This window comes from Candoia aspera, chromosome 7 (genome assembly GCF_035149785.1).
Source record: "Candoia aspera isolate rCanAsp1 chromosome 7, rCanAsp1.hap2, whole genome shotgun sequence".
Lineage (NCBI taxonomy): Eukaryota > Metazoa > Chordata > Lepidosauria > Squamata > Boidae > Candoia > Candoia aspera.
In genome coordinates, this window is record NC_086159.1 from 9,307,720 (window position 1) to 9,331,736 (window position 24,017).

The 24,017-nt window shown below is 42.8% G+C and overlaps 1 protein-coding gene across 4 annotated transcripts in view; it reads right to left on the reverse strand.

Annotated features, from left to right (window-relative positions):
* Window positions 1-24,017, reverse strand: part of ABCC9 (ATP binding cassette subfamily C member 9) — a 92,742-nt gene that overhangs the window by 1,499 nt on the left and 67,226 nt on the right. For all 4 annotated transcript variants that reach the window (XM_063308659.1, XM_063308657.1, XM_063308660.1 and 1 more), the window contains 13 exons: window positions 22,687-22,835; window positions 21,343-21,412; window positions 19,133-19,290; window positions 18,472-18,564; window positions 13,297-13,399; window positions 11,192-11,293; window positions 10,363-10,483; window positions 8,950-9,080; window positions 8,502-8,580; window positions 4,716-4,824; window positions 3,240-3,343; window positions 1,994-2,127; window positions 1,256-1,318 (listed from right to left, as the gene is read on the reverse strand). In XM_063308659.1, coding sequence (XP_063164729.1) covers window positions 1,256-1,318; window positions 1,994-2,127; window positions 3,240-3,343; window positions 4,716-4,824; window positions 8,502-8,580; window positions 8,950-9,080; window positions 10,363-10,483; window positions 11,192-11,293; window positions 13,297-13,399; window positions 18,472-18,564; window positions 19,133-19,290; window positions 21,343-21,412; window positions 22,687-22,835 — 1,416 coding nt within the window. The remainder of the gene's footprint in view (window positions 1-1,255; window positions 1,319-1,993; window positions 2,128-3,239; window positions 3,344-4,715; window positions 4,825-8,501; window positions 8,581-8,949; window positions 9,081-10,362; window positions 10,484-11,191; window positions 11,294-13,296; window positions 13,400-18,471; window positions 18,565-19,132; window positions 19,291-21,342; window positions 21,413-22,686; window positions 22,836-24,017) is intronic.

Genomic DNA, 24,017 nt, shown 5'->3' on the forward strand with positions numbered 1-24,017 from the left:
CTGGTATGGCTTTAGCTCCCTGACAGTGGACCTGCTGTAGCAATGCCACCCAGCTGACTTTGCTTGGGCTTGGAAGCAGGATCAGGCCTTGCTGGCACTCGGAAGGCGGAGCACAGGAAATCCCTGGGCTGTAGGCTAGACTAGAAAGTTGAGAAGACATTCTGGAAGAAAGCTACAGCACGCCACATCCAATCTGTTGTCAAGAAAACTCTGTGGACATGTTCACCACTGACCAGGAGAGGAACATGACCTAAGAGCAACCTTTTTAAACCAAGCATTGAACATTTTGGTCTCCTCTCCTCTTCTCCTCTCTCTTTTTTCTTTTGCATTCAAAAAAGCAAGACCTAACCGTCCTGAGTCTGAGAAAATGTTTTCATTTTTCTCTGCTGGTCTTCAGGTTGGGCTATTTTGTGCAAAAGCAGATAGTCCTCGCTTAATGACCACAATTGGGACCAGAAGTTTGGTTGCTAAGCAAAGTGGTCGTTAAGTGAATCTGATCTGATTTTACAACCTTTTTGGCAGCAGTCGTTAAGCAAATCACTGCAGGAGTTAAGCAAGCACATGGTCGTTAAGTGAATCATACGGCTCCCCATTGATTTTGCTTGCCAGAAGCCGGCTGCGAAGATCAAAAATGGTGATCACGTGACCACGGGATGCTGTGACGGTCATACATGTGAACCAGTTGCAAAGTGCCCAAATCGTGATCACGTGACTGTGGGGACATTGCGATGGTCATAAGTGTGAGGACTAGCCATAAGTCAGTTTTCTCAGCACCGTTGTAAGTCTGAACTGTCACTAAATAAATGGTTGTTAAGTGAGGACTACCTGTGGGAGGTTACGTTTTACTCTGCAGACTTTACTGGTAAGTAGAAGTATGTCTATGAAATTAAAAGTAAAGGACAGTAGAAGAATAGTTTTCAAGTGACCAAGCAGTTAGACAAGGCCCTGTGAGCTAGACTAAGCTGGGAAGTCAAAATGTATCAGGTAATGACAAGCACTTCCATAACTCTGCCAAGACAACAGTATGGTTGTGCATGGTGGCATCCATATAGCTACCAAGATTTGAGTTTGCCTCGTTGGAGTCTTCGCTCTAAAATATAGAAGTTGCATAATGATGTTCACACACAGACATAATCAGGTACTTTCAAGAGTGAACAAATGTTTCCTTATTTTAGATTTCCTTATCACTTCTAGAGAAGAAGCTTATCATCTGATGAAGCGGGGAAAGGAAGTCCATTGTGAAATGTATACTTACAGCAATCGTCACCACTGTGCGATCTGCAAAGGCAGTCATCACAACTTTTTGCAAAATGTTTTCCTGGCAAAGAAAAAACAGGGGAGTTACCGAAGGACTTGGTGAATGGTGCATCCCAGGGTAATTCATTTTATCAGGAGTAGTTTTCTAGCTTTGAGAACACTTTTCGACCAGGCCAAACCACTTTAGGTCTGTGTGATTCAAATTTACATAGCTGTACAAGGAGGCACCCACTCAAACGACTCATCCTGTTGGGTCACAAAGAATGTCTACAGCAAGGGAAAAATTGGGGCTGCCCTCACACTGTCCAGAAGTTGACCAGATTGGCCGGTGAATCTACATCTACACTGTTGATAGGACACATGTTCCACCATGCCCAAGAGCATCCATTTCGGCGAGAGGCCCAGGGTGGACGGCATGACACATTCCCCTATCTTTCATCAATTTATCTCTGCTCTCATTCCTATCATCTGCTGCTTGAAGTGAAGGCCTCAGTCTGCCTCAGGGCAAGGCCAGCTTGGGGCTTCACCTCACTGACACTTGAATGGATTGATCTGCATTTGGGATACTAATGGAAAACTTCTCAATTCCCTTCTATCTAAAGCTGGAACAGGGAAAGTAATTCTTGATGGCCCTTTGAACAGTGTCTTATCAAAAGTGTCTTTTTTTACGTTCAGTTGTCCAAGTACATGTGAGTAACCAAGGGCTACAGGAAAGTAAGGTCTTACGACTACTCACTGTGGCCATGTCGATGGAAGCAGTGGCCTCATCCATAATGAGGATGCTGCTCTTACGCACAAAGGCCCGGGCCAGACAGAAGAGTTGCCGCTGGCCAACACTGAAGTTCTCACCTCCTTCGGTTACAACAGCATCTGGGAATGGGAGAATCAGAATCAAAACTCAGAACTTCAAAGGGCTGGCAATCAGAGCTTCATTCGGTGAATAGGAGCAGCTAGAGATGCAAGGAATGGGCATGTAAAGCAAATAGCTGTTAAGGGAGTTCTTGCCAGATGGCGATAGCTATGACAGTGGGCCTGGCTAGTCATGAAACTCCAGTTCTCCAGAAGATAAAGTGATGAGGTTGCTTCCTGTATCCTCAATATGTCAAATTCCAACACAATCACGGAGGTTGCACCTTATCCCTATTTTTATCTTCTCTCTACAAACTTAGAATGGCATGTTAAAGAGCATTCAGCTTTGTTTGCAGATTGTCAAGTTTAAAACTGTTGTTTAAAGTTAATTTTTTTTTAAATTGAAAGTGGAATTGGCAGGAGACCTGGGTATGTTGGTACTACCAGTGTTGTGCTGGGGACCCCAAGCCTGAGCTATACTCTATTGGAACAATGGCACCATGTGCAGAATATGGTGCCAGCAATCTAGCTTCTCTGCCATGGGACAGTACCCCCTTTGGCCCTGTGACCAACAGTTTCCCTCAGACCAACCAGGGCAGCACTACTATGTAGCTACATCAATATGAGGAGCAAATGGGATTGTTTAATCTTTTGTGAACCCATCTAGAGGATAATCAGGATAGAAAAAACAGCAGAGAAGGGTATTAAGGATCCAAAAGATACATATGGAAGGGGGAGCCAAGTTCCTTGCCTGCTTCAGCTACAACTTGGATCATTACTAGGAACAAGTTAAAAGAAGAACAAGGAGCATTCAGGGTACAACTTTCTGAGAAGCATAATCCCTTGCAAGGGAACAGAGATGCTGCTCCGGTTTTAGTTATACCTGGTGCACTAGGATGATCCATATGACCAGGACATATTGTCTTAACTGTGGTGGATCACACAATGAAATAAGCAATCACCAGGAGGCAAGAGTGGTTGCAACTCCTTTCCAAGGGTGCCACTTGGTCATAAACCAAGTTTGCTATAACTCAGAAGAAGCTCTTGATGACACTAAACAACCCAAGGGTTGCTGTATGCTTGACAGTTGAACAGATTGACAGAGCACTAAAAGTTGTTTTTAATATACACACCTAGTCCACCAGGCAGGGACTTGACCATGTTCTTCAACTGAGCAATCTCCAAAGCTTCCCAAAGGGTATCATCTGTACATTTGCACTCTGGGTCCAGATTAAAACTATGGAAAAAACAAAACCATGCTGCTCAATAGGTGAGATGTGTGAACTGGAAATCTAATTAATGCGTCTGTTTTCTAGGTGAAGAGTCCCCTTTGGGGGGGAGATGGGTGGCGATAGAAATTTGAAAAATAAATAAATAAATAAATACATCAATTCAGGCAACTCTCTGTCCACTGAGTCCCAATCTGCAGATCTCTAGTACATGTGTTCCTCTAGCCCATCTGTTTGTCTTTGCTACTGAAACAGACAAATCAGTTGTGTGTATTTGAATCTGGGCTCTCTGGATTCAGTCATTTGATACCCTCTACCCAAAGAGAGCAAGTGAAGCAACAGGAGAAATGATAAGTACATCTAAGACCTACTCCTAACCCATCCTGACAGTGGAATATGGTCTCAAAATGTCTTGCATCTGCTGCACTGTAGGGAGCCTCCCTTCCCCAACCCCTCTCCCAACTCTGGAGACTAATGTCAATAAACTGTCATGGCCTAGGACTCAGACTCTGACAAAGCTGCTCTAGCTGAACCAGTGGAATGTCAGCCTCAGGAGACACCAAGCCAGGAATCACCTGAGGCTGATTGAACACAGGAACCATCAGAACAGCTGAAGCAGCTTCTTCAGAGTCAGAGTCTGAGTCCCGGGCCATGAAATAAACCAGAGTTGGGCAGCATGATCACCCAGCACTGCCTGCATCTTCAAGACACCATCTCTGGAGCCACCTTGGCTGCCGTTGCTGGAAACTGGTGGCTTTCCTACCATTTTGAGGTAGGAGACTCTTCAAACAGTAGTGTAAGCCATATCATAGGCTTCCATATTTGAAAATAAAAGGAAATTCCCAAACTCAGCCTCTATCATCACCTCATCCACTAAGATCTCAGACTCATAAAAATGTCCAGTGCAGCCTCTGGCATCAAAAAGTTAACCATACTGCAATCAGGAATGAATGCAGCAGGATTGCTTTGCATTAAAATGGCTACCTTTTGTGTTCCTGGAGCCAATCACTGTCTCAAAAAAACCCCAACCCCCCCAAACCCACATATTGTATAGAAGTGTCTGTTGCATTTACAGAAAACCCTGGATTAGTACTATTGTGTCATGTCAGCATCAGTGAGGAATCATGTGAATGGTATATTTCTAGGCATTGTTGCCCCAAACTGAGCAAGCTTGTACCAGAGTTTGTTCATGCCAGAATTTTCTGGGAAGCCTTCCATTTTTAGCAATCAGAGCTGCACGCAATAGCATTCAAATGCGCACATCGAAAAGGATCAGACGCATTTTATTCACTGCAGGAACAGTGTTGGGGAATCTCTGCTCTGCCAAATTCCTGGGTCCACAAAAGAAGCTGGCCTACAAGAGGAAGGTTGAGAACGTACCGAATCGAACCACTGAACAAGATGGGATCCTGGAGGATTATAGACAGCCTGGAACGCAACAGATCAAGAGGCAGCTTTGAAATGTCGATCCCGTCAATGATAATCCTTCCTGTTTGAAACCATTTGGAGCAGAACAAAACATATGAGCAACAAAATAAGCAGAGCACACAAAATATCCAGAAAATTGGGTGTGATCTTGGAAGAAATCAGTTGAAAGTTCAAGGGGACCATCAGAGCAGAATGAGAGCATCCCGAAAAGACTAGTAATTACAGAATCTGCAATTAGATAGTTGCATCATATTTTAACTTTTTGGAAAAGATTTTCCCAAAATGTCATGGCTTACTCGGTTCCCTACAGCTGCAGTTTACTCTGGAGAATATCAAGATGTTGGCTTGGCGTCAAATGGCTTGTTCTGATCCCACTCAGTGAATCCAGTGACTGTGTATGTTGGCAATGTGAAATAATTGGGCAGATGGCCAAATCTGCATTTTATTTTATAATATTATAAATATTGGTTTTTAATAAAAAATAATATTTTATTTTATTTTATTTAAAACAAAACAAAAATAAAGTCAACTTTTGGCAATGTGTCCTTGGGAGGCTGCCAAAATAACAAACAAACAAAAGAAAAAGTGGAGGCAATATGTGACCAAGATAGGTTGCCCATGGATTATCAAGATAAGACAAAAATAGCTTTTATTGCTCAGACCTTGGCTACTTCTGTTGCTTCAAAGGTTGGCTGCCTTACTATCTTTTGTCTCAGCTATCACACCTAGTTCCACATCACAAGATCTGTGTCATTTTGGGGTTTCTTCTCTTTTTCTCATTTCTCCTTTTTTTTGTCCTTTCTAGCAGAGTGGGAGGCGGCAGTACGGCAACCGAAACTCTCCCCACGACCTGAGTTCGATCCCAGCGGAAGCCAGATTCTCTCTCAGGTAGCCGGCTCAGGTCAACTCAGCCCTCCATCCTTCCGAGGTCGGTAAAATGAGTACCCAGCTTGCCGGGGAAGGTGATGACTGGGGAAGGCAATGGCAAACCACCCCGCTCTACAGTCTGCCAAGGAAACGTTGCAAAAGCAGTGTCCCCCCCAAAGGGTCAGACATGACTCGGTGCTTGCACAGGGGGCCTTTCACCTTTTTTTTTTTTGCAGCATAACTCAACCAAGCCAAAAATGCAAGAAATTAAGGATTTCTAAGCTCTTAGTGGTGAGAGCCATTAACACAGCAACTGGAAGCATCTCCTTTAGGACCACTAGTGAATATCCTTTCACAAAGCACTGATGTTGTTCAGTTGTATGAATTTTGTTTGCTCTCCATTGTTCTCTGCCTTTGGGGAGGCACGAATCTGCCCAAATAAAAAAAGCCAGAGAAGTAACAGAAGAGATTCAATATCTCCCAATCGAGGTTCATCCTAAACACAAAGAGGAGGTGGCTGGACTGATCCAGCTGAGAATTAGAAACGGAAATGACCAGTATTGCTTCTGTATTTGTCTATCTTTCTTCTCTCCCCTTTTGCTCTTCCCCTAAAGGCCATCATCTGAGACCATCATGCATGATTAATGAGCTACTAAAGGGATAACTTATGATGTGCTAAACGTGGGAGAAGAGAAAAAGCAGCCCTTAATGTGGCTGACATTGGTAGAGACTGATCTAAATTAGCCAGGCAATAAGATTTCTGCCCTATTTTTATTTCTTGCCCGTTTTACTCCTTCCTTTCTGATGACAGGTTGTGCAGGGCTATATTTGCAGCTGACGAATGATCAGCAAGAGCGCAGATGAATGGAGAAGAGGGAAAAGGCAGAGAAGCATGGGTAAGGAGATGGTGTTTCCCAGGGAATCTGCAGGTAGCAAAAACAGGAGGCTGACCAGCCCCCTGATGCGCCTCTGGATGTGAGTCCTGGCAGGAAGGGATGTGCTGCTGATTTGTTACAACTCTAGTCACAGATGGCAGAGAGAGGGGGGATAAATCTTAACTTGGTGGTTGAAAAAACCCAAAGACATCCTGTTTGACTCCCTTCCTCCTTCCTGCTGGAACCAAGTTAGTAGAGAGATAAGATCAGGGTTTCTCAACCAGGGTTCTGTGGCACCCTCGGGTTCTGCAAGAGGTCACTAGTGGTTCCCTGAGAGATCACGATTTATTTAAAAAATTATTTCAAATTCGGGCAACTTCACATTAAAGAAGCAAGTTTCATTCTTCATTTTCAGTTTAAGAATACTGTTAATGCATATATACAGGCCTACACATGAAACAAACATAATAATTTTGAAACTCCTGGCCTATATTTGAGCCTGAATGTGCAGGGGTTCCCTGAGGCCTGAAAAATATTTCAAGGGTTCCTCCAGGGTCAAAAAGTTGAGAAAGGTTGGATAAGAGTGATTGATGGTGCCAGATAACAATGAGCAACTTTGCCCTCTCTTGGATCTTCTTTCACCTGGCATTCCTTATGTGGGACTCAGGGAATGTGCAGGGTGTGTAAAAAAAGTCAAGATGGCAGCTGCCCCAGTGTGCTTGAAGCTCAACCTCTTTTTTAATGTGCATCTTGACACATGTGAAAAAGAGGTGGAGCTTCAACCACTCTTTTGCAGTCCTCACCTTGACAACCTGTGGAGACCTTGTGCAGGATCGTGTGATGGTCTGTGGGAATGGCCTTGAGAGACAGGAGGGAGAGCCGCAGACTGGACAACCAGCATGGAAGAGGTATTTCAGCCCACAGAAGGGGAGGAGGCAAGGGAAGCATTTCAGAAGGGACCCTCCCTAGTTTTCTGGAGAGTAAAAGGAAAGGAGGGGAGAAATTCTTCCATTCTTGCAAGAGCTTGTTAATGTAACCTTACAAGAAAGACAGAGTTAGTTAGTACTCATGGTTGTGTGTCTTGTCTGGACTACCCCGAAGGGCTAACAAATCAAAATGCAACGTGGGGGTTCCTGTCTTTGTTCCTTCACTCCAGTAGACATGACCAGGCCGTTGTGGGGAAGACCATTCTTGGTGCTTCTTGGGCTGTGATAATCCTTCAAACATAACAGTGCTCTCACTGGGCCCCTTCCGACTGTGGACAAATTTGTCCGTTTCAGTTTTCCTTTGCAGTTTCTCATTTTTGTGAATCTGTCCATTTTAGGTTTTTTCAATGGCTCTTTTTTTCTTCCCTAAAACTGGTTGCTAAGCCTAAGCTAACCTGAGGTTTTATTTTTAGTTTATTCTAAAGTATGTATCTTTAGAATGCACAGTTTTGCTAACATACTGTATATACTTTGGTTTGCTATTTTGCCTAAAATAGGAAGCTTTTTCAAATTACTTTCCATAACGTAGTGCCTTGTTGCATATTATTTTCCAGAACGTAACTTTGGTGTGTGTTTGTGTGTGCGTACTGTATATATACATGAATTTAACTGGCAAGTTTTATTGAAAAATTTGGAGAAATGTGAATTCTGAGGGATAACTGAGGTCCATAGTGTATATTGGGCTGAAAATGCTAATTTAGGTAAATCAGCATTTAAAGGAATCTCTCTCTCTCCCATCCTTAAGGGATTTCATTTCGATGGTCACAGCCTGTACAAGCTGAGCCTCAAGTCCCAATGAGAGGTGTACAGAACAGAAGTCCAAAGTCCAGTATGGGCTGTTGGAAGCAGTTCCAAAATGCTTTGACTACAAAAAACTTGGTTTCAAGGTTGGAACGCGTTGCACTTGAAATAGTCCATTACGAACTCCAGATGGGATATTTTGAAATGACAGCAGTTCAAACTCAAAACACCACGCCCATCCCGAGCTGCGGCTGATGCAGGGTACTTACCATCAAATATGTCTACCATTCTGAAGAAAGCCAAGGAGAGTGATGATTTTCCACTGCCAGTACGGCCACAAATCCCAACCTGAAAGATGAGATTTATTGTGGCTTTTCATTTGTAGCACTTGATGGGGTAGACCTTAAAACTAGTTATTGCTCAGTAATAGCTAAAAAGATCCCCTCCCCACAATAGGAGGTAACTTAAAACAAATATTAAAATGATCCCTTATCCAAAATTTCTCTCTCTCTTTTTGCAAAATGGAACATGAAAGCAGAGATAATTGGGTATTTCCACTGATGGATCATAAATTCTAGAGTTGCGTGAATCCAATGCTAAAGTTTCTGGGAGCAAGGCATTTTAGCTTCTTTTTGATATCAAATCAATGGATCCTTCATTTCCTTCTTTGTAAGAAAGCCCATAAAAAAGTATAAAACTATTGTAAGGCTGTGGAACCTTTTGGCCTGGTTTGATATATGCTTTAACGTGCTTGAGAACTGGCTTCAGGTTATTTTCATAGCGGACACACAGATTTTCGATCTTGATTTCCCCTTCTTGCGGCCAGTCTTTGGGTACTTGAGAAGTATCTGAGGGATGATCAAAGGAGAGTGAACCGTTAACGTGTAGAAGTGTCCTGGTTTATGCAACCAATTACTATGCAAGAGAAAATTCTCTGATACTTTGATGGGAATCCACAATAAAGAAATTCATCTGAAAAGAAGACAGTATGATACAAAGAGACTCCAGTTAATAAGAGCTCTTGATTCAGCTATGCTTCATCTCCAGATAAAGTGAGTATGCTGGATTACACCAGTTGTGAGGAACATGGACCGGAGAGAGCAACATCTGGAATGACAACATTCCTAAGTTCTTCTGGAAGACAGCAATTTGTCATGAAGAGCCAAGTTTGTTTTGCTACTACCAAGAGTAGTAGCAAAGCAAGATTTATTTATTTTGAACAAGTTGGCTTGCTTTGTAGCCAAATCTCAAGGCAGGTTACTTGCAACAGTGTTGATGCAAAGCAAACAAACCAGGCTGCTTTTCAAACTTCAGTAAAGTATGACCTCAGTCAGCTTCATGGGTGATGGAGGAGACCAGATCCTGCTTCCCTTTTATACATTATCTGGCAAATGAAGTCAAATGAACTGGTTCTTCTCTGGCCAAAATAAGGGATTAGTTTATAATTGCTCCTTTAATTTAATATTTCATTGTTGAGGCGGCCTGACTCCGCAATGACTCTAGGCAGCTCACAATTTAAAAACAGCTAAAAAGAAAACAAGGCTGACCCCATAACACAAAAAGACCAAAGGGGCTCAACCACCAACCCAGCCCAACCCAACCCAACCCAACCCAAGGCTGGGAGAACAACCAGGTTTTTAACAATTTATGAAAAATCAAAAAGATGGGAGCAACATGGATCTCCAAGGGGATGTCATTCCATTGGGCAGGAGCGATCCCTGAGAAGACATGCTTCCTGGATCCTGCAAGATGACATTGCTTAATCGACAGGATCTGGAGTGTGCCCATTCTAGCTGACCTTACTGGATGGGTGGAAACAGCTGGAGACAGGTGGTCTCTTGAGGAGGCAAGCCCTTTGCCATGATGTATTTGCTACAATGGGCTGGCAACTTCCAAATGATCCATCATTCCCTGACTAAGGACAGAGCATCAACATTATATAGAATCTGTCTTACCATCCTTGAATATAGGTGATACACTTCACTACAGACTCCACCATAAAGGAATAGCCTCAGAACAGCCTCTAATTTTTGGGTGCCCATCCATTTCACCTATTCAGGATTCCATATATTTGGTTGGCAGAATATACTTGATTTTGTTGATTAAAAACAAAACAGAACAACGCAGTACCTATGGTGCCTTCGTAATTCTCAGACTCCATGTTGAGAAAGCTGTTCACCTTCTTCACTGCCCCCATTTGCACTTCCAGATCTGCCAGATTTCTCACCACCCAGTTCAAATAGTTGGTGATCTGTAGTGTAATAGGAGAGAGGGGCAAAAATTTCTTCTTTCAGTCACTGACACCTTGGTCATCTCCCGTATGCACTACTGCAATGTGCTCTACATGGGGCTACCTTTGAAAAGCATCTGGAAGCTACAGCTGGTACAGAGTGTGGGAAAGGGAAGGGAAGGGAAGGGAAGGGAAGGGAAGGGAGGACCTGGTTGAAAGTTAAACTCTGAATTTGGGAAACTTGAACCCCAATGATCAATTATTAGTCAGTTCCCTCTAGTCCTTGTACGCACTTCTGTCTTCTTTTCCTTGGGAGTATTTAGGGTCTGGAAATTCTGGTGACTTTATTATTATTATTATTATTATCATTATCATCATCATCATCATCATCATTTTTTCAATTGGCTCACAAAACTTGAAGCTGCTCCAAGTTGTTCTGAACTGTTTCAGCCCTGGCTGAAATCCAGGACTTGTGAGATTGTTTATTTCAATATTGGGAATGCTGAGAAGGCAGCTGCATATCCAAAGGGCCTTCTCATGGTGGCTGTGAACCCAAGGAATCAGTTACAAAAAAAAAAAATCTGCTATGCAGGGCCCGTCAAAACAAACAAGTTTTGCAACAGCCTTGCTGAATCTTGCATGGCTCTTACTCGGCTTGATTCCGGTTACACAACGGACCTTCCCAGCATAAAATAACCAGGGGAATTCCTTTTTTCCCTCTGTACGTACTGTCAGTGCATAGAGGAGACCCAGACCCACAAGGCCAGAAGTGGGAACTTGAGAAATGGAGGCCACAGCTGCAGTGAGGACAATGAATGCGCCCAGATAATCCTGAAGAGAAGGAGAAAGAGACAGAAAGGGAACTATTTATACCACAAGAGAGGTAAGCTGAGGAAACATTAACAGCCCCATCAACTGTCTTGGTGTTTTTCTTTGCATTGCTATGCAACAGGCTGGCCTTCTTCTTCTGTGTGAAGATGCTATCTGGGAGAGAATAGCAAACATCAGGGGGCTTCCTTTCCCTTAATGCTATGTTTCTCAACCCTGGCAGCTTTAAGATGTGTGGACTTCAACTCCCAGAATTCCCCAGCCACCATGAGAGCTGCCAAGATTGAGAAACACTGCCTTAATGGGATCCTTAGTAATGGGTTTATTAAAAGGGAAGCCTTCTGGCTTGAGCCAGGGCAACCTGCAGTGGTGAGCAAGTCTGGCACATGAGGGCCTTCAGATGCGGAGAATGGAATGGGAGATTCCAGAGGAGATGGAGCTTGACCAGTGGCACTTGACCCAAGCTGCACTCAGTATCAGCACACATCCACTGCTTCCGGGGTGCTGCCAATGATCAGCCAGTTGCCCCCTCTTCTCTGTCAGTTTCTGTATCACAACTTTTTGACCATATAGGACTTTCTCCCTACAGTATAAAACATGCGCTTGACCTATGACCCCCTCTGGTAGACCTTCAGACTGGAGAGATTTTACACATCAGCCTTTTCTGGTCCATAATCCTCCAATGGGATTTGTAATCAAAAACATCTGGAAGGAACTTGGTTCGAGAAAGCCATTATAGACCTTCATTATGCTGAGAAGCAATTGTTTGAGGATCTTTCCAGTGCTTCAATTATCCAAAACACTCCATGTGAACTGGCCCCATGGGTACAACCCCAGGAAGGATTTAGTTTGGGAGCTACCATGACCACAGTAGTAGATGCTGATTCTCAGTCATGAACTGCACAAGTACAGATAGTTTTCTTCAAACAACGTGGTCAGGCAAACCACCATGAAGAAGTGGTGGTCAACTTATACAACCACAACTTGCATATCATTTTATTCACAGGGATTATTCCAAGTAAAACATGTTTAGAGTGTATGAACTGGGCCACAAAAGCCATATGAAAGTATTCATTCATATATTATAAACAAATATGGGAGGTACTTGTAAACATTCATTTGAAACAGGAAGTAAGTCCTGTGAACCAGCTTTCAAGGAAAGAATCTTAGGTCATCAATAGTTAGAAGGGTTCCATTGAAAGCAATGTCTGCTCACTGAAGCAAATTCATTCTAGGTTTTCCAGTAGAAGAAGGTAGGGAGAACACGACCTCTAATATATCAGCATGTTATTGTTTTACTTTAAAGTGATTTCTCAATCTCAAAACAACCTGACATTCTGAAACCAAGCTAATTAAATAATATCCTATTATAATTTTATTTGAGAAATTTACAATGGAATATATGGGCCATGAATGTGCAAAGATGCACATATGGTTTCCCTCAGAATGGTATCTATCTGTCTATCTTTCATCTATCTATCATCATCTATCTACTGAATAAACTCAGAAAATGGCTTAATTCAGAATCAAGCACAATCAGATGAGTGCAGTCCATAAGCTCAATTTCCAGATTTTCTCCAAGAAATCATTTCTGCAAAATTAGCCATGGGCCTTACATTCCACAAGTATAACTATGCTTAAACCTGTGATCCTCCAACAGTGTCCAGGGATAAAGAAATAGGGGCCAAGTGGACTGGTGGCCTAAGAGGGGTGATACAGTCTCTGTGACTTGTCAGTTTAGGAAAAAGCATCACGAGATCTACTCAGAATGTCTTCTGCATATCAGTCCCTACAGCAGTAGCAAATGAAAACATTTCTTTTTTCCACAAAGAAAGAGGGGTAGGGAATCCTTAACAGAAACTACGCTACTGTAATCCACTTTAGGTGTTGTGTTTCATTGCCAGATGTATCCCAATGAGAAGTCTTTGCCTGGCCTGCTGTATCCAACAAAGCAACTGCTGGATTCAAAGGTTTCCAAATCATGACAGAGATGAAGCTGTACGTACCGTCCGAACTTCCAGCCATCTGTTGGCAGCAGAGAGGAACAAATATGCAATATTGTTGGTGTCTGTCAGTTCTAGCATACGCTGTTTAAATCTGGGCTCATGCCTGCGAAGGGGAAAAACCATCCTGACATTAACAAGGGTATGACTCAATCGTCTGATGCCATCATTCTACAATATGGAGAGAGGATTGCAGAATTCCAGGAAGAGGAACGGAGCAGCCTGCCAAGCTGCTTAAAAGCTAAATTTGGGCAAACGTACATAAGAAGTTGCCAAGAGTTCTTAGGAACCAGACAGTGGCACTGTGCAATTCTTTTGCTTACATTTCCTCATTATTATCTTCTCCTCTCCAGTTCTACCTCCTGCTTCTTTTCATCCTCGGTTTTTCCATCAGGTCACTCAGAAGGTCCATTTAGTTCAGTGGGACTTGCTCCTTAGAAATAGGCTTAGAATTTCCCAGCTGATAAATGTATTTAGGATTAGTGAGAGAGAGTACCATCCCATAGCAGGGCTTGGAATCTTTACTCTCCAGATGTGACTGAACTCCACCCCTGCCAACATTAGCCAGCATGATCAGTGGTCAGGGATGATTAAACTTGGTGTAACGCAGCAGTATCTGAAAGGCTACATATCTCCTAGCCTTGTTCTAGAAAGATATTTATGTTGTATCTGACTGTCTACCTGACCCTCATCGTGAGTATTAATGACCTACAAACCACAAGGGGGCAGTAGGGTATAGACAGAGAGTTAAGGATTTACCCTGTGCTCCTCTTCATCACTCTGCCTGCCCTTTGTCTGAGGTTGTTAATCTGAGGTCACTTCCTTCTTGCTTTCTTCCCAGGCACACACACACAGAACATTTGCTCTTTGACATTCCTTATGGTAGGATGTACCAGAACACATTAAACGCAAACACATGCAACATTCCAAAACAGGGTCATGAAAGTTTATACTTGGGGGGTGCTGTCAATGATCTCACGCACTGACCTAGGCATGTCCTCATTAAGAAAGAAATGCCCCAAATCTCACAACTTCATCAAGTATCTCATGACATGCTTGTATGAGATTCTGAAGGGTCACAGTACGCTTGGGTGAAATGTTGCATATTCGTGTGAACTCTTGCAAGATAGCAGCATTTTCCCATGTGCTTTCATAAAATGTTACACCCTCTAATTCAAAATTTTATAGGATTCTCACGCAGGAAAACCTGGATCTCATAATCTCACAGAAAAAGAAAGAATAATCCTCTTTGCTGGTTTATTATACTTTGCAACAACAGTGTGTGTATGGTTTGTCTGGCTTTAATTTTCTTTGGTTTGCACTGTTCCTTCCCCACCTGAGGAATGGTATATTTGAAAGCAAGATCTGAACAATGAATGCCCAGTTTGGAACAAGCTGGAATTCATTAAGGCTAGATAAAGGATCCAAGTTCAGGATGAATCCCTATGACTTCAGGCCCAGATCAAAAGTTTGCCTTTCTTTTCATCATTTGCTAAATGGAAATAATAAGTGTGTCCTACCTCATCAGGATGTTCTTAGAATCAGGGTTTAGGGGCTCTCAGTTACCGTGCTAAAGAGCTCCTGGAGATTGTGGTGGCAGGTACAACCTTAACCTTTCTGAAAACAATGCTTTAGAAATGGAATCATTTTGCAAAGGCCACAGTACTATGTAGAGAAGAACTCAACAGCAGCTGCCACCAAATGCTTTGCATAGGAAATGTGATCAGGCATTCCAATCTATCTTCGCATCAAGCTAGAATTGATAGGATGGTCAATGCACCGCAAATCATGCCTTGGAATGAGTGTTGACTGATGTTAATTGACTGATGTGACTGAACAGGTGAGATTTTCCCCTGGGGAAGTCAATGTGCGTAGCAGTGAGAAGCTCTTGCCTCTCCTGACCATGTCAGATATGTCACTGAAGATCTGGGCTCCATGGCTTCAGTGCAATTGTCTGCAACACATGAACACTTCGATCGATTTAAACTGGAACTCTGCATCAAGAGGCAGCAGCCAAACCTAGCACCACACTACATTGGGAGAGTTAAAAACTTGGCTTGTCCCTGGGCTTGCCTTCTAGGTGAGGACATGCCCACCCTGCCCCAGGGTGGCAGGGAAAGAATAAATCAGTGTGATGCTTGTTCTAATCTAAACTAGTGGTGAGTCTTGGATTGTGCTGAATTCCAAACTGATTCAGGCTAATTTGGGCAGATTTGGAAGATACCCAAATCAAAATAACATAGACTGAATCTTAAGCTTCATTCGTGATTCAGAATTTGAACGAGTCACAAGGACATGTTGGCTGGCGATTATGGGAACATAATCACGCGCACATATCCTATGTGCACCACCAAGAGTTTCAGTTGCAAGATGGGCAGGTGTATAAATTGAATGAATGAATAAATACATACATACATACATCCACAAATAATGTGTGTTCCTGTGTTCACGTAACACTGAATGCCCAAACGAACAGACCCTGTTGTAGACCCTGTTTATTTAGAGGGTACCAGGTTGCAAAATATTTTTTTCTTAGTGTGATTGCTGTTATATGATTTCGGTTAGTCCTTGGGCAATTATTATTCTTATTATTTATATAGGGAGGGGGGGGGTTCCTTGTTGTGGTGTTGGGGCCTTTTAATCCTCCATTTGCTGCCCAGAGTTGTATGAGAAAGGTGGCAATAAATAGATTAAATAAATAAGACTGGCTAGCTAAATATGAAATTGGGAAATTTGGATCAAATTCTATTTCGCAGTCACTTATGCACTCCTTGGGCTGCTTTGGGCAGCCTGGTACCTCTAAACTTCTGACAGACTTTGCCCATTAGTTTGTGAAAGGTGAAAAGTCCCCTGTGCAAGCACCGAGTCATGTCTGATCCTTTGGGGGGACGCCGCTTTCGCGACGTTTTCTTGGCTGACCATAGAGGGGTGGTTTGCCACTGCCTTCCCCAGTTGTCACCTTCCGCAGCAATCTGGGTCCTCATTTTACCGACCTTGGAAGGATGGAAGACTGAGTTGACCTGAGCCAGCCACCCGAGAATCCAGCTTCTGCTGGGATCGAACTCGGGTCGTGGGGAGAGTTTTGGTTGCAATACTGCCGCCTACCATTCACTTAAATTACTATGTGTCTGGGGTTAACACAATAGGCTTAACTCTGAATCCAGATGAATGGAACTGAGTTCCTGTGTTCACATAACACTGAATGTCCAGACAAACAGACCTACTGTAGTTTGTTGTGAGAGCCTGGTCCATACTACTGTATATACATAAGCCAACAGCTGGATTCCAATAAAATACTGAACCCAGGAATTCTACTTCCATTTTTGCATAGTCTAGGGTGCTGTGCGAGCCCGGCTTGTTTGTCACCAGAAGATACTGATGTGCGAAGAACTGCATGTGCAAAACATTCTGGCATAAACATGACTTTCTACACACCATGCAGGAGAAAGACTTCAATGTATTACTGTACTCCAGTAGCATGATGATAACTATAGTCTCTTCTCTGGCCTCTTTGGCAGCTGTACTTTCCCCCCTCTTCTCTGCCCCCTCTCCCACTATGGAAACTCTGACACACTCAATCTGCATCTTCTCATCCCCATCCAGCAATTCTTCTGCTTATTATTACACTTTTTACCCTATTCAAATGACGAATACAAAGGTCACCTACATCCCATTCTAAATGGGCTGAGCTGCTCAGAGGTTGCCTCACAGAGGGAATGCATGACTTCTTGATGGATGCATGATGAACTCAAAACAAAGGGAAATAAGCACCAGACTTAATCCAGTAAATCTTGACTTTCTAACAAAACCCTGGGAGGAAAGAAAATCAGCTTAACTGCTGCGGAGATAGGAAGAGGGGAATGGAACTAAGTAATATTAATGAAGTGTTCATCCACAATCTAGTACCCTCCAGAAGGATTCAGACAACAGCTTCCAGAATACCTGACCTGCAGGTGTTAATGGATATCAAGGCAAATCAAGATGTAGGATTTTAAAAGAAGGTTGGAATTCAAGATGCAGATTTTGCCTACTTCCATGCAGCTGCCATTTTCATTCCTGAATCTCTCAAATGCCATTTGAAAATGACCCATGATAAGTCTTTATTTCTGCTGATTCAGAAATGCAGAGAACAAAAGGAAATGCAGACCTGACAGAGGTGCTACTGTTCAAGAAGAACTGGACTTAGGGGGTGGTTTTCAGCTATTTCTGCACTCCACATAAAAGAGCAGGGTTGTATTCTGACTTTGTAGCTCCTTGATCATCAGCTATCTTGGTATGTTTAGGAAGTAGCTGCCCTGAACAGCATGGCTGCATAATTTTGTCTACTGAACAAGTCAGCTTTGGCAACAATGACACATTAGCAGTTTCAAATAATGATCTCAAAAGATAGAGTAAATCAATATATATTTCTTGATTGGAGGAAGCCAAGGTAGAGTAGATTACATCATCCATATCTTGGGGGACAACTATGCAGAAGGGCTCAATATAGACCGAGCTCCTATCTTTGCAAGATGAAATTATGAGAAAACTCTTTCTGGAACATCTGAAAGCATATACATTAGGGTAGAAGCACTTTCTCCTACATAAGCATTCATATAATGGCTAAATATTTGGATCCCAGCCATTAGCAATAGCATGTTTAATTAAAGTATTATACCTAGCTTCTAAACCAAAAATCCAACTTCATTTCACATGCGCATTGTGGGATTTATTTAGTCCTTATACAGCACAAAGCGCATCATATACTATAGCTGAATTCACATGGCGTGGCTATTCAGGTCAGATAAAGACCTAATGGCTGCATTCACACAGCATGCTAAGCTGGGTTAGTATTAACCAGATTTTTTGTGGCTCAGCATGTTACGTAAACCCAACCATATGGTGGTTTCATGAGTCAGTGTATTGTGCAAATAGTTTAATTTATTGATCACATTAAATGTGTCATGGGCACTCAGGTCAGAATTATTATTTCAAGATGACACACACTGGTCTGTTACTATGAATGTACAATTTACATGAAGTCATGTTCAGGAACTTCTGATTCAAATCTGACTTCATCTGAACCCAGCTTCGTAAGGATGTGGCAAAACTAAGAAGTTGCCAGGGTGTGTTTTGCTGAGGGTAGGTGGAAGAGGGGAATGGCTCTAAGACTATCTGAGTGGCTTCTTATTTGCAAACCTGAATGCTCTGATGGTAGTGAGGCCTTCTGCAGTCTCGGAAAAGTGGCAAAGAAGAGGCAACTGAGTGCTATCATCAAGCTCCTGGAGGTCCCTGTTACCAAGAGAAAGAAAGTGAACTGTAAGCCAAGAAGAAATCAGATTGCAGCAGCTGGTAAACAAAGATGTTGCTTGCTTTATTAAAGTATTTCAACACTTGTTCTCCCCAAACAAAATGGGACAATCTGTTGTTGTTGAGGGCCACAATGCCTTGGAAGTAATCTGCTGGAGACCACCTATCAAAAGTGGCTTAAGACATCAACAGAGGAGGAAGCCAGTCATTTTGTTTCAGAAATATCCCTTTTTCCCCCTTTCTGATTCACACTTGTTTACTCTTTTTCTTCCCCAACCCCCTTTCTTCTTCAACTGCCTCCTTGCAATGCAAACAAGGATTGGATGCTGCTGCCAGAGGTTTAAATTATTTGGACAAAATAGCTCTTTAAAATTAGTCTGAGGACTGCATGGGATTAAGCCAAGAGCCTTGGCACAGCCTTAAGACTGCACATTGCCCAACCTTGCCATAAACATACCCCCTGCTGGTGGTAACAAACATCAAAATTTGAATGCCATCCATCAACTAAACTTTTGGTACCTTTTTTAAAAGAGACAAATGAAAAACCTACTTGGAGGCAACTCTGAAGTATTTCTGGATAAAATAAAACGCTATCCCAAGAGGCAGAAGAGCAACTAGAAAGTAGGGGGTGGCATATGAAATCATCCCCACAGCAGATAGGCAGAGTAATGTCGAGCGCGAGAGGGATTCCAAAGTTGGAGGAATGTGCTGCAGCAAAAATAACCGATAAATGTTATGTCAGATCAGTCTTCTGGTTCCTCAAAACTACCCTGTTACAGCATTTACTTGAAACAAGGTTAACCTCAAATTTAAGAAGACCCCCGCCCCCAAAGGAAGGATAGACAGAGGAACAGTTAAAGACAAATTGAAAAATCCTACGTGATGCTCAGTTCCCCACCATGTAACCCGTGTCTGTCCAACACTATGGATCTTGTGGAGATCTGTGCATGTTGAGTCAATCCTACCTGCTCCTCTAGAAGACAAGGTGGGAAGATATTTGTGCATCATGCCCTCCAGAGCTGCAGACCAGGCAGGTTCTCATTGGCCAGAACTCTTGCCTCATCCCAGCTCCCTTTCTGCCCACATTTCACTGCACCTTGCCAGCATCGCCCCATTCCTTTTACTTTCTTCTTCCTCCCTCTCCTTGTCATCATCCCCCACATCTTCTCCAACTGACCGGACGAATGGCTTCCCTGTTATCCCATCCAATGACCAGTTCATTTCTTTCCCACCTTCCCAGAAAGAAAGAATCAGCCTAGGGCAGTGTTTTTCAACCTTAGCAACTTTAAGATGCCTGGACTTCAACTCCCAGAATTCTCCAGCCAGCATGACTGGCTAGGGAATTTTGGGAGTTGAAGTCCACATCTCTTCAAGCTGCCACGGTTGAGAAACACTGTTCCAGAGGATTCTGAAAGCTTGTACACTGCTTTGAGACCTTGAGTTGGCTCAGGGAATATACAGGTAGTCCTCATGCTGGCTGGGGAATTCTGGGAGTTGAAGTCCAGGCATCTTGAAGTTGCTAAGACTGAGAAACACTGGCCTAGGGTGTGGGAATCCTGGCAGGGAGGCTGTTCTTGGCTGCTTCTCACAGGCCAGCTGGAGCAGGGAAGCAAAGGAAGGACCAATGTGGAAGTGACTCTGTGAAGGGTTGGAGGCTGCAGATTAAAAGGGCAACTCCCTGATTGTTTGGGGGTGTGGAGGAAGAGAACTTTTCCTGTGGGGGGAGGAAAGCACATTTTGTGGGGGAGAGATAAAGTCACTTTGGTGGGAAAGTGTCAGGCTTCTTGACAGCTGCTGAAAGTGATTCTTCCTAAGCCAGATTCTCACTGAGTTCTCTTTAGCAAAATGTACTTAGAAGAAAGGGGTAGGATTAGAAGAATTCCAGCAAGTGGATGGATTACACTTTAGATCCAATATATCCCTCTCTCCTGAGTTTCTTTCTAACACCCTGCCAGTGGTGTTTCCCTTGTGGCAGAATACACTGTTGTCATCCAAATCTCAGGATATTTTAAAAAGTGAAAACCACACTGCAATTTTGTTTTTGAGAACTAATTAAAAATGATTCCGAGGTGAGGACAAAATTCTGTGTGTGCGGCAATTGGAATAAAATGATGGTGTCAGTTCCTTAAATGCTTCAGGGGCTACAACTCTTTGACTATGAACCAACAAGAATATAAAAGGGGGAATTAAAATTGCACCAGGATGGATAACATTTACAGGTAGTCCTTGCTTACTGACGGTAATTGGGACCAGGAACTCCGTTGCTAAGCGACACGGTTGTAAGGCATGACATCACATGACTGAGCCAACTTATGACAGTGGTTCTGTCCATCCCAGTTACTATTGTCAGGTGAATCCCACGTGGTTGCAGTGTCCTATGGTCACGTGATCCCCATTTGCGACCTCCTGCCAGTTTCCCCATTGACTTTGCTTGTGGGAAGCTAGCAGTGAAGGTCGCAAATGGCAATCACGTGGCCGCAGGGACACTGCAATGGCCGCAACTACAAGGACTTGTGTAAGTCCCCCTCATTCAGCACTGTCATATCTTCCGACAGTCAATGAATGAGTGGATGTTAAGCGAGGACTACTTGTTTTGCAGTATGATCAGCATTGTTTCAGGATCCATGCATAATCCCAACCACACATGAAACCTGTAAAGCCATTACAAGTCCTATTTCATACATGGAGAACCTATCTGGACATCTATGAAATACTATCCATTTTCCCAGCTCATAGCATGCACCAAATCAATGAGCTCACCTGATCAATAATATTTGTATCAGCAGAAAAGCGGTTCAGAATCAGTCCCAAGGGTGTCATATCAAAGAATCTATAAAGGGGTCAGGGAGAGTAAAAGGTTATATGGAAAGAATGTTCCCAGTTATTTTATTTATTTTATTTTGTTTCCTTATCTTGCACTAAATTACATTAGGTACCAACTTGCCAGAGTTGAATGACAGAAACAAATATTCCCATTTGGTGAGAACATCTTAACAATGTTCCCTCCCTCCCTGAAGTGGGGTGGATGTGGACAAGACAACAGCCCTTCTCTGGGGTGGCCCCACATTTTGGAACTTTTTACTTGCAACAGTTTACAGAGCTTCCTCCTTCAGGACATTGAGAAGATCACCAAAGATGGTTTTATTCTACTCAGCTTTCAACCTTTATTAAGAGTTACTTTCATCCATTTTGCAGCCAATTGATTTATTATGATTTTTTAATATATTTTTTGGTATATTGTATTGTTCCCAGAATCTTCTGATTGGGGCAGGTGGTAAAAATTGTAAAACAAACCAACAAAGAAAGAAATACTAAATTTTTCTGGATCAAGTGTTAAGGTTATGAGATTCCAGAAGTTTCTGAAAGCAAGTCCAGGAACCTTCAACCCTTCAACATCTGGACAGCTTTGAAGTTGGGATTAGTAACTAGATCTTTACTGCAGTGCCACTGATGGTCAGAAAGAGTACTGTACCTCATCAGCCCAGCTGGGACAGGTGACTTAAGGAACCAATAAAAGCCCAGCTGGGTATATATTAAGGCTACCAGACCTGTGCTGCAACTATCTCCATGGCCAAGAGATGGCAGTAAAAGTGGACATAAAACTATTTCTGCTGCCATCTAGTGGTCTTTTGAATTATTGCAGCTCAGATAAGATACCCTACTGTAAGTGCTGGTCCAGTCACGGTTTCTCAGTCTGAGCAGCTCATCTGCAGAGGAAAGGGCTGAAAAGCCTTGCAGATGGCCTTATTTTCCTAAAACAACAATTAAGCTATGGTTATGATTGGCACGGCATAGAAATTTAATAACATATTAGATGTATGGGTAGGTGGGCAGGTGGGCAGACCAAATTAAGAGGACATACTTCTTTGCTTTGGAGCTTTCCAAAATCCAGTTACGTGCATCCAGTCTTCTACTCTGATCTACCAAATACCATTGTCTTCTTCCAGCAGGGATCAGAGGTTTGAATTCTAGCCCCTGAAAACCCAGCCCCTGGCCACCAGACACCACACCTTTGCTCCTGGGCTCTCCAGCTCAGGTTCTGAGTCTCAGGAGATCTGCTAACTGGCTTGTTCAACCTACCAAAGGAACATGATTTTCCTGTACCTGATCGGCCCAAGGATGATCTTGTTGAGGAGATCATGGTGAAGGTTTTTAGCAGCGGTGAGGCCCATCCATTCAACTGTCAATGATGTGATAAGGCAAAGAACAATCCCTGCCCCACTGAGAATGCTGAAGACTGCAACATTGCACGACTATTTCAAAACAAGGAGGCAAGGATACAATTCTAAATCCGGGGAAGTGATACCATTTCTTTTCATTGTTTTGAAACACCCCATAAACATATATCCAGGCCAGCTGGTGGTCATCGTGCCAAATAACTTCTGTTTTGGGGCCCTGTGCACTTCCTACTCAGCTTAATTGGATGTTTTATAGTACTTTGAAAGAAAAAATGGAAGTTTCTATTTCTTATAAGCTTCTGGGAATTGTGATATACAACTAAACGATAAGGATTATAAGTCATAGAATCATATTACTGTAATGGGTCATCAGGAACATCATTTCCAACCCCTAGTTTATGAAGAAATCAGAATTAAAGCATCCCACTATGAATGTCTGTTCAGCCTCTGTTTGAACACAACCAGCGAAAGGGAACTTGTGGCCTCTCTAGGTCGTTGGTTCCACTGTCAAAACAGCTCTTACTGTTAAGAGGTTTTTCCCAACATTCAACTGAATCAGCCTCCCTGTAGCATAGAGCCATAATTCTGGATCCTGCACTGCAGCACGCCAGGATGACAGAAAACAGACTGTGGCTTTTTTTCATGTGAAATCCCTCCAGGTACTTGAAGAATGCTATCATATCCCCACTCAGTCTACAGTATGCTTGGGACTAAACATTCCCACTCCTTCAATCTTTCTTCACTGGCCTCCTTTTTCAGTCCCCTGGTTTTTTTCTAAACCTGTTAAGGGATAGCTCTAAAGAATGGGATGATCCAGTGGATGAAACTGAACCCAACAGGGCGGCATTGATTCTCTTACATATACATTATCCTTCATTTATTCTCTCCTGTGGGAAAAGAGGATAACTAAATTGCATTTGCTGTGATCTGAGGGACCCACATAGAAGACTTCTCCAAGACTTCCTGAATTCTATCATTCTGCTGACCCCTTTGCAGGATGAATTTTTTTTTTAATTGTATGATTGACTTCCCTTATTCAGAGCCTTTTTTTTCCCTTTCTTTTTTGACATCAACATGTTCCCTTTGCAACTTTCCCACGTTTTCCTACTGTTCCCTCCGTTCATGTTTATTCCTGGAAAAACAACCACCAAGATGCTAAGGGATCACAAAGAGCCTGGAAACGTCCTAATTTATACAGGGAAAAAAAAAAACCAGGTACAAACATTGCTTCAACATTTCCTCAAGAGAAAAATAGAA